The sequence below is a fragment of the Podarcis raffonei genome, chromosome 1 (genome assembly GCF_027172205.1).
Source record: "Podarcis raffonei isolate rPodRaf1 chromosome 1, rPodRaf1.pri, whole genome shotgun sequence".
In the NCBI taxonomy this organism is placed as follows: Eukaryota; Metazoa; Chordata; class Lepidosauria; order Squamata; family Lacertidae; genus Podarcis; species Podarcis raffonei.
In genome coordinates this window covers 131,170,448-131,181,231 of record NC_070602.1, presented here as the reverse complement: position 1 = coordinate 131,181,231, position 10,784 = coordinate 131,170,448, and the positions used below count along the sequence as shown (strand labels likewise).

The 10,784-nt window shown below is 41.5% G+C and overlaps 1 protein-coding gene across 1 annotated transcript; it reads left to right on the top strand.

The window, feature by feature from the left end:
• Nucleotides 1-239: 239 nt before the first annotated feature.
• LOC128400295 (cyclin-dependent kinase 2-associated protein 1-like) lies at nt 240-2,001 on the top strand. Its single transcript, XM_053362451.1, has 2 exons — nt 240-1,029; nt 1,076-2,001. The coding sequence occupies exon 1, from the start codon at nt 411-413 to the stop codon at nt 795-797; it is 387 nt and encodes a 128-aa protein (XP_053218426.1). The 5' UTR covers nt 240-410; the 3' UTR covers nt 798-1,029; nt 1,076-2,001.
• The last annotated feature ends 8,783 nt before the right edge of the window (nt 2,002-10,784 follow it).

The window sequence follows — 10,784 nt, the reverse complement described above, 5'->3', positions numbered from 1 at the left end:
AATTTTTTTTCACAGGTTTTGTCTTCGAGGGCTGATTTCATTTCCTATGATAAAAAGGCTTCTTTTTCCACCGCCAAACCTTTCAGGGGAGAATTTGCAACAGTTTGGCACCATTTTTGAGAGAATTGGAGAATTTCAGATTTTTGCTGAGATTGTGACCCCGGGGCTTAGAAAATTTTTTTTCACATGTTAAGTTGTCGAGGGCTGATTTCATTTCCTATGATAAAAAGCCTTCTGTCTCTCTCTCTCTCTCCATATGTGACGCGGCCATATTTGCGGCGTGCGCTTGTCTCTGGCAGTAAACAAGCCCCAAAGTCTCGGGCAAGACAGACGGAGCGACGGACAGGCCGACGGAGCCCGAGGGAGCCGCGCCGCGGAATTTCAGGACATTTCGCCGCCTCCTCCCGCCGATGTCGCTGCTGCTGCTCGGCATGTCTTACAAGCCAAACTTGACCGCGCACATCGCGGCGGCGGCGGCGGCTCCCATCAGCCAAGCTGGGAACGTCCACTCTCCTTCCACCAGCATGGCAGGCTCAGGGCAATACAGACAGCTTATAAATGACTACGGACCCCCATCTCTAGGTTACACACAAGGAGTGCAGGGAACGAGTAGCAGTCAAGTACCACAGAGCAAGTATGCAGAACTTTTGGCCATCATAGAAGAATTAGGAAAAGAAATCAGGCCTACATATGCTGGAAGTAAAAGTGCCATGGAAAGGTTAAAACGAGGCATCATTCATGCCAGAGGACTAGTTCGAGAGTGTTTGGCAGAGACTGAGCGCAATGCAAGATCCTAGCATCTCTTCCCGTGGCTGCAAGATTTTTCCACCTCTTATGAAAAAGGGACACCAGTTCCTTTGGAGACTACAGAAGGCATTCAGAGAGATCCCTTAATTTGACTCTACCACTCCCCCCCCCACTGCCATTTCCAAGAATGTGGGCCGCAATCCAAAGTAGCACTTGGGAGGCAACCAAGGGCTTGTGTGCCCAGTGGAAAGTTTGAATCCCCCCAACTAATACATCCACCCTGTGCCATACTTCAAAGAGCTTCTGAAATGCCTCTTGGTTTCAAAAGCAGCTCAGCATCCAGCATGGGGGGCATTGGTTTGAGAAAGTCGAAAGGTCCCCTTGGGTGGATAAAACTTGTGCTGTCTTTTTTCCTTCTGGATCCTGGCCATAGTCAACAAGATTATCCTTCCTCTCATTTAAAGTGGAGTTTGCAGTATTTCATTTAAGTTGAGGCATTCCCTGAATTAGTTGGAATTTTTTATTTAAAAACTGCATTCCTCTCTCTTAATTCTCTGTTCTGCCTCAGGTTGCTCCTTCAGCTAACAGTGTTCCCCATATCCAGTGGTTTTCAAACTGCATTCTAGGAAAGGTCTACGGCTCCTTAGCTTTCTAGGGACTTCTCAGTAACAATATCAGTAATGTTGGACACGCTCCCCTGAAAAGGGAGCTCCTCTGCTGCCGCCAGTATTCCTGTGTAATGTAAAAGGAGCGCTGGTTATGTTCTAGGTTGCAAGGTATGGTTATGTGGGGCATTGGCAAAGCTAAGCAGCTCCAGACATCACACCCCATGGATTGGGTGTACACAACCCCGAGTCCTCTGCAGTGCAGCAGACTTCCTATGGCAAACGCTCAGCCTTTGCAGAACAGCATAGGAGTAAAGGGCTCCTTGAAAGCAAAATTTGAAAACAGCTGCCTTAATCCTCAAAGCATTCATTTGGCTTCACCACTAAACCATTTCTTACCAGACTCCTTTAAGTTTGAGTACAGATATTGTTTCGTTTCACCAGCTGACAGCCTAATTTCTAATTTGGTGCATGCACCATAAATTTTGTTCAAAAATTATCCCCGCTCCCCACCATTTTGCATGATTGTTAAGTGTTTCCATTAAAAGTGCATGAGTTCTACAAAAAGACTATTCTAACCTGTCACAGGCCCCAAAAGCAACTCTATTCCCCCAGATTTAAATTGTAACTTTGCCAAAAAAAAAAATAATTTCCAAATAAGTGACTAAAACTGTTATTTGCATCTTTGTATGTATTTATTACTTGACGTAATAAAGCTTCTGTATCCACCGCCAAACCTTTCAGGGGAGAATTCGCAACAGTTTGGCACCATTTTTGAGAGAATTGGAGAATTTCTGATTTTTGCTGAAATTGTGACCCCGGGGCTTAGAAATTTTTTTTTCACAGGTTATGTCTTCGAGGGCTGATTTCTTGGCCTATGACAAAAAGCCTTCTGTTTCCACCGCCAAACCTTTCAGGGGAGAATTTGCAACAGCTTGGCACCATTTTTGAGAGAATTGGAGAATTTCAGATTTTTGCTGAAATTGTGACCCCGGGGCTTAGAAATTTTTTTTTCACGGTTTTTGTCATCGAGGGCTGATTTCATTTCCTATGATAAAAAGGCTTCTTTTTCCACCGCCAAACCTTTCAGGGGAGAATTTGCAACAGTTTGGCACCATTTTTGAGAGAATTGGAGAATTTCAGATTTTTGCTGAAATTGTGACCCCGGGGCTTAGAAAATTTTTTTTTCACAGGTTTTGTCTTCGAGGGCTGATTTCATTTCCTATGATAAAAAGGCTTCTGTTTCCACCGCCAAACCTTTCAGGGGAGAATTTGCAACAGCTTGGCACCATTTTTGAGAGAATTGGAGAATTTCAGATTTTTGTTGAAATTGTGACCCCGGGGCTTAGAAATTTTTTTTTTCACAGGTTATGTCTTCGAGGGCTGATTTCATTTCCTATGATAAAAAGCCTTCTGTTTCCCCCGCCAAACCTTTCAGGGGAGAATTTGCAACAGCTTGGCACCATTTTTGAGTGAATTGGAGAATTTCAGATTTTTGCTGAAATTGTGACCCCGGGGCTTAGAAATTTTTTTTTTCACAGGTTTTGTCTTCGAGGGCTGATTTCATTTCCTATGCTAAAAAGGCTTCTGTTTCCACCGCCAAACCTTTCAGGGGAGAATTTGCAACAGTTTGGCACCATTTTTGAGAGAATTGGAGAATTTCTGATTTTTGCTGAAATTGTGACCCCGGGGCTTAGAAATTTTTTTTTCACACGTTAAGTTGTCGAGGGCTGATTTCATTTCCTATGATAAAAAGCCTTCTGTATCCACCGCCAAACCTTTCAGGGGAGAATTTGCAAGAGTTTGGCACCATTTTTGAGAGAATTGGAGAATTTCAGATTTTTGCTGAAATTGTGACCCCGGGGCTTAGAAAATTTTTTTCCCCACAGGTTATGTCTTCGAGGGCTGATTTCTTGGCCTATGACAAAAAGCCTTCTGTTTCCACCGCCAAACCTTTCAGGCGAGAATTTGCAACAGCTTGGCACCATTTTTGAGAGAATTGGAGAAATTCAGATTTTTGCTGAAATTGTGACCCCGGGGCTTAGAAATTTTTTTTTTCACAGGTTTTGTCTTCGAGGGCTGATTTCATTTCCTATGATAAAAAGCCTTCTGTTTCCACCGCCAAACCTTTCAGGGGAGAATTTGCAACAGCTTGGCACCATTTTTGAGAGAATTGGAGAATTTCAGATTTTTGTTGAAATTGTGACCCCGGGGCTTAGAAATTTTTTTTTTCACAGGTTATGTCTTCGAGGGCTGATTTAATTTCCTATGATAAAAAGGCTTCTGTTTCCACCGCCAAACCTTTTAGGAGAGAATTTGCAACAGCTTGGCACCATTTTTGAGAGAATTGGAGAATTTCAGATTTTTGCTGAAATTGTGACCCCGGGGCTTAGAAAATTTTTTTCCCCACAGGTTATGTCTTCGAGGGCTGATTTCTTGGCCTATGACAAAAAGCCTTCTGTTTCCACCGCCAAACCTTTCAGGCGAGAATTTGCAACAGCTTGGCACCATTTTTGAGAGAATTGGAGAATTTCAGATTTTTGCTGAAATTGTGACCCCGGGGCTTAGAAAAATTTTTTTCACACGTTAAGTTGTCGAGGGCTGATTTCATTTCCTATGATAAAAAGCCTTCTGTATCCACCGCCAAACCTTTCAGGGGAGAATTTGCAAGAGTTTGGCACCATTTTTGAGAGAATTGGAGAATTTCAGATTTTTGCTGAAATTGTGACCCCGGGGCTTAGAAAATTTTTTTTTCACAGGTTTTGTCTTCGAGGGCTGATTTCATTTCCTATGATAAAAAGGCTTCTGTTTCCACCGCCAAACCTTTCAGGGGAGAATTTGCAACAGCTTGGCACCATTTTTGAGTGAATTGGAGAATTTCAGATTTTTGCTGAAATTGTGACCCCGGGGCTTAGAAATTTTTTTTTTCACAGGTTTTGTCTTCGAGGGCTGATTTCATTTCCTATGATAAAAAGGCTTCTGTTTCCACCGCCAAACCTTTCAGGGGAGAATTTGCAACAGCTTGGCACCATTTTTGAGAGAATTGGAGAATTTCAGATTTTTGCTGAAATTGTGACCCCGGGGCTTAGAAATTTTTTTTTCACAGGTTTTGTCTTCGAGGGCTGATTTCATTTCCTATGATAAAAAGGCTTCTGTTTCCACCGCCAAACCTTTCAGGGTAGAATTTGCAACAGCATGGCACCATTTTTGAGAGAATTGGAGAATTTCTGATTTTTGCTGAAATTGTGACCCCGGGGCTTAGAAAATTTTTTTTTCACAGGTTTTGTCTTCGAGGGCTGATTTCATTTCCTATGATAAAAAGGCTTCTGTTTCCACCGCCAAACCTTTCAGGGGAGAATTTGCAACAGCTTGGCACCATTTTTGAGAGAATTGGAGAATTTCAGATTTTTGTTGAAATTGTGACCCCGGGGCTTAGAATTTTTTTTTTTTCACAGGTTAAGTTGTCGAGGGCTTATTTCATTTCCTATGATAAAAAGGCTTCTGTTTCCACCGTCAAACCTTTCAGGGGAGAATTTGCAACAGCTTGGCACCATTTTTGAGTGAATTGGAGAATTTCAGATTTTTGCTGAAATTGTGACCCCGGGGCTTAGAAATTTTTTTTTTCACAGGTTATGTCTTCGAGGGCTGATTTCTTGGCCTATGACAAAAAGCCTTCTGTTTCCACCGCCAAACCTTTCAGGCGAGAATTTGCAACAGCTTGGCACCATTTTTGAGAGAATTGGAGAATTTCAGATTTTTGCTGAAATTGTGACCCCGGGGCTTAGAAATTTTTTTTTCACAGGTTTTGTCTTCGAGAGCTGATTTCATTTCCTATGATAAAAAGGCTTCCTTTTCCACCGCCAAACCTTTCAGGGGAGAATTTGCAACAGTTTGGCACCATTTTTGAGAGAATTGGAGAATTTCAGATTTTTGCTGAGATTGTGACCCCGGGGCTTAGAATTTTTTTTTTCACACGTTAAGTTGTCGAGGGCTGATTTCATTTCCTATGATAAAAAGCCTTCTGTATCCACCGCCAAACCTTTCAGGGGAGAATTTGCAACAGTTTGGCACCATTTTTGAGAGAATTGGAGAATTTCTGATTTTTGCTGAAATTGTGACCCCGGGGCTTAGAAATTTTTTTTTCACAGGTTATGTCTTCGAGGGCTGATTTCTTGGCCTATGACAAAAAGCCTTCTGTTTCCACCGCCAAACCTTTCAGGGGAGAATTTGCAACAGCTTGGCACCATTTTTGAGAGAATTGGAGAATTTCAGATTTTTGCTGAAATTGTGACCCCGGGGCTTAGAAATTTTTTTTTCACGGTTTTTGTCATCGAGGGCTGATTTCATTTCCTATAACAAAAAGGCTTCTTTTTCCACCGCCAAACCTTTCAGGGGAGAATTTGCAACAGTTTGGCACCATTTTTGAGAGAATTGGAGAATTTCAGATTTTTGCTGAAATTGTGACCCCGGGGCTTAGAAAATTTTTTTTTCACAGGTTTTGTCTTCGAGGGCTGATTTCATTTCCTATGATAAAAAGGCTTCTGTTTCCACCGCCAAACCTTTCAGGGGAGAATTTGCAACAGCTTGGCACCATTTTTGAGAGAATTGGAGAATTTCAGATTTTTGCTGAAATTGTGACCCCGGGGCTTAGAAAATTTTTTTTTCACAGGTTTTGTCTTCGAGGGCTGATTTCATTTCCCAGGATAAAAAGTCTTCTGTTTCCACCGCCAAACCTTTCAGGGGAGAATTTGCAACAGCTTGGCACCATTTTTGAGTGAATTGGAGAATTTCAGATTTTTGCTGAAATTGTGACCCCGGGGCTTAGAAATTTTTTTTTCCACAGGTTTTGTCTTCGAGGGCTGATTTCATTTCCTATGATAAAAAGGCTTCTGTTTCCACCGCCAAACCTTTCAGGGGAGAATTTGCAACAGCTTGGCACCATTTTTGAGAGAATTGGAGAATTTCAGATTTTTGCTGAAATTGTGACCCCGGGGCTTAGAAATTTTTTTTTCACAGGTTTTGTCTTCGAGGGCTGATTTCATTTCCTATGATAAAAAGGCTTCTGTTTCCACCGCCAAACCTTTCAGGGTAGAATTTGCAACAGCATGGCACCATTTTTGAGAGAATTGGAGAATTTCAGATTTTTGTTGAAATTGTGACCCCGGGGCTTAGAAAATTTTTTTTTCACACGTTAAGTTGTCGAGGGCTGATTTCATTTCCTATGATAAAAAGGCTTCTGTTTCCACCGCCAAACCTTTTAGGGGAGAATTTGCAACAGCTTGGCACCATTTTTGAGAGAATTGGAGAATTTCAGATTTTTGCTGAAATTGTGACCCCGGGGCTTAGAAATTTTTTTTTCACAGGTTATGTCTTCGAGGGCTGATTTCTTGGCCTATGACAAAAAGCCTTCTGTTTCCACCGCCAAACCTTTCAGGCGAGAATTTGCAACAGCTTGGCACCATTTTTGAGAGAATTGGAGAATTTCAGATTTTTGCTGAAATTGTGACCCCGGGGCTTAGAAAATTTTTTTTCACAGGTTTTGTCTTCGAGGGCTGATTTCATTTCCTATGATAAAAAGTCTTCTGTTTCCACCGCCAAACCTTTCAGGGGAGAATTTGCAACAGCTTGGCACCATTTTTGAGTGAATTGGAGAATTTCAGATTTTTGCTGAAATTGTGACCCCGGGGCTTAGAAATTTTTTTTTCCACAGGTTTTGTCTTCGAGGGCTGATTTCATTTCCTATGATAAAAAGGCTTCTGTTTCCACCGCCAAACCTTTCAGGGGAGAATTTGCAACAGCTTGGCACCATTTTTGAGAGAATTGGAGAATTTCAGATTTTTGCTGAAATTGTGACCCCGGGGCTTAGAAAATTTTTTTTTCACAGGTTTTGTCTTCGAGGGCTGATTTCATTTCCTATGATAAAAAGGCTTCTGTTTCCACCGCCAAACCTTTCAGGGTAGAATTTGCAACAGCATGGCACCATTTTTGAGAGAATTGGAGAATTTCAGATTTTTGTTGAAATTGTGACCCCGGGGCTTAGAAAATTTTTTTTTCACACGTTAAGTTGTCGAGGGCTGATTTCATTTCCTATGATAAAAAGGCTTCTGTTTCCACCGCCAAACCTTTTAGGGGAGAATTTGCAACAGCTTGGCACCATTTTTGAGAGAATTGGAGAATTTCAGATTTTTGCTGAAATTGTGACCCCGGGGCTTAGAAATTTTTTTTTCACAGGTTATGTCTTCGAGGGCTGATTTCTTGGCCTATGACAAAAAGCCTTCTGTTTCCACCGCCAAACCTTTCAGGCGAGAATTTGCAACAGCTTGGCACCATTTTTGAGAGAATTGGAGAATTTCAGATTTTTGCTGAAATTGTGACCCCGGGGCTTAGAAATTTTTTTTTCACAGGTTTTGTCTTCGAGGGCTGATTTCATTTCCTATGATAAAAAGGCTTCTGTTTCCACCGCCAAACCTTTCAGGGTAGAATTTGCAACAGCATGGCACCATTTTTGAGAGAATTGGAGAATTTCAGATTTTTGTTGAAATTGTGACCCCGGGGCTTAAAAAATTTTTTTTTCACACGTTAAGTTGTCGAGGGCTGATTTCATTTCCTATGATAAAAAGGCTTCTGTTTCCACCGCCAAACCTTTCAGGGGAGAATTTGCAACAGCTTGGCACCATTTTTGAGAGAATTGGAGAATTTCAGATTTTTGCTGAAATTGTGACCCCGGGGCTTAGAAATTTTTTTTTCACAGGTTATGTCTTCGAGGGCTGATTTCTTGGCCTATGACAAAAAGCCTTCTGTTTCCACCGCCAAACCTTTCAGGCGAGAATTTGCAACAGCTTGGCACCATTTTTGAGAGAATTGGAGAATTTCAGATTTTTGCTGAAATTGTGACCCCGGGGCTTAGAAAATTTTTTTTCACAGGTTTTGTCTTCGAGGGCTGATTTCATTTCCTATGATAAAAAGGCTTCTTTTTCCACCGCCAAACCTTTCAGGGGAGAATTTGCAACAGTTTGGCACCATTTTTGAGAGAATTGGAGAATTTCAGATTTTTGCTGAGATTGTGACCCCGGGGCTTAGAAATTTTTTTTTCACACGTCAAGTTGTCGAGGGCTGATTTCATTTCCTATGATAAAAAGCCTTCTGTATCCACCGCCAAACCTTTCAGGGGAGAATTCGCAAGAGTTTGGCACCATTTTTGAGAGAATTGGAGAATTTCAGATTTTTGCTGAAATTGTGACCCCGGGGCTTAGAAAATTTTTTTTTCACAGGTTTTGTCTTCGAGGGCTGATTTCATTTCCTATGATAAAAAGGCTTCTGTTTCCACCGCCAAACCTTTCAGGGGAGAATTTGCAACAGCTTGGCACCATTTTTGAGTGAATTGGAGAATTTCAGATTTTTGCTGAAATTGTGACCCCGGGGCTTAGAAATTTTTTTTTTCACAGGTTTTGTCTTCGAGGGCTGATTTCATTTCCTATGATAAAAAGGCTTCTGTTTCCACCGCCAAACCTTTCAGGGGAGAATTTGCAACAGCTTGGCACCATTTTTGAGAGAATTGGAGAATTTCAGATTTTTGCTGAAATTGTGACCCCGGGGCTTAGAAATTTTTTTTTCACAGGTTTTGTCTTCGAGGGCTGATTTCATTTCCTATGATAAAAAGGCTTCTGTTTCCACCGCCAAACCTTTCAGGGTAGAATTTGCAACAGCATGGCACCATTTTTGAGAGAATTGGAGAATTTCAGATTTTTGCTGAAATTGTGACCCCGGGGCTTAGAAAATTTTTTTTTCACAGGTTTTGTCTTCGAGGGCTGATTTCATTTCCTATGATAAAAAGGCTTCTGTTTCCACCGTCAAACCTTTCAGGGGAGAATTTGCAACAGCTTGGCACCATTTTTGAGTGAATTGGAGAATTTCAGATTTTTGCTGAAATTGTGACCCCGGGGCTTAGAAATTTTTTTTTTCACAGGTTATGTCTTCGAGGGCTGATTTCTTGGCCTATGACAAAAAGCCTTCTGTTTCCACCGCCAAACCTTTCAGGCGAGAATTTGCAACAGCTTGGCACCATTTTTGAGAGAATTGGAGAATTTCAGATTTTTGCTGAAATTGTGACCCCGGGGCTTAGAAATTTTTTTTTCACAGGTTTTGTCTTCGAGAGCTGATTTCATTTCCTATGATAAAAAGGCTTCCTTTTCCACCGCCAAACCTTTCAGGGGAGAATTTGCAACAGTTTGGCACCATTTTTGAGAGAATTGGAGAATTTCAGATTTTTGCTGAGATTGTGACCCCGGGGCTTAGAATTTTTTTTTTCACACGTTAAGTTGTCGAGGGCTGATTTCATTTCCTATGATAAAAAGCCTTCTGTATCCACCGCCAAACCTTTCAGGGGAGAATTTGCAACAGTTTGGCACCATTTTTGAGAGAATTGGAGAATTTCAGATTTTTGCTGAAATTGTGACCCCGGGGCTTAGAAATTTTTTTTTCACAGGTTATGTCTTCGAGGGCTGATTTCTTGGCCTATGACAAAAAGCCTTCTGTTTCCACCGCCAAACCTTTCAGGGGAGAATTTGCAACAGCTTGGCACCATTTTTGAGAGAATTGGAGAATTTCAGATTTTTGCTGAAATTGTGACCCCGGGGCTTAGAAATTTTTTTTTCACGGTTTTTGTCATCGAGGGCTGATTTCATTTCCTATAACAAAAAGGCTTCTTTTTCCACCGCCAAACCTTTCAGGGGAGAATTTGCAACAGTTTGGCACCATTTTTGAGAGAATTGGAGAATTTCAGATTTTTGCTGAAATTGTGACCCCGGGGCTTAGAAAATTTTTTTTTCACAGGTTTTGTCTTCGAGGGCTGATTTCATTTCCTATGATAAAAAGGCTTCTGTTTCCACCGCCAAACCTTTCAGGGGAGAATTTGCAACAGCTTGGCACCATTTTTGAGAGAATTGGAGAATTTCAGATTTTTGCTGAAATTGTGACCCCGGGGCTTAGAAAATTTTTTTTTCACAGGTTTTGTCTTCGAGGGCTGATTTCATTTCCTATGATAAAAGGTCTTCTGTTTCCACCGCCAAACCTTTCAGGGGAGAATTTGCAACAGCTTGGCACCATTTTTGAGTGAATTGGAGAATTTCAGATTTTTGCTGAAATTGTGACCCCGGGGCTTAGAAATTTTTTTTTCCACAGGTTTTGTCTTCGAGGGCTGATTTCATTTCCTATGATAAAAAGGCTTCTGTTTCCACCGCCAAACCTTTCAGGGGAGAATTTGCAACAGCTTGGCACCATTTTTGAGAGAATTGGAGAATTTCAGATTTTTGCTGAAATTGTGACCCCGGGGCTTAGAAATTTTTTTTTCACAGGTTTTGTCTTCGAGGGCTGATTTCATTTCCTATGATAAAAAGGCTTCTGTTTCCACCGCCAAACCTTTCAGGGTAGAAT

Coding starts and splice junctions, on each gene's coding strand:
- LOC128400295 (XM_053362451.1), top strand. CDS start 411: ATGTCGCTGCTGCTGCTCGGCATGTCTTACAAGCCAAACTTGACCGCG.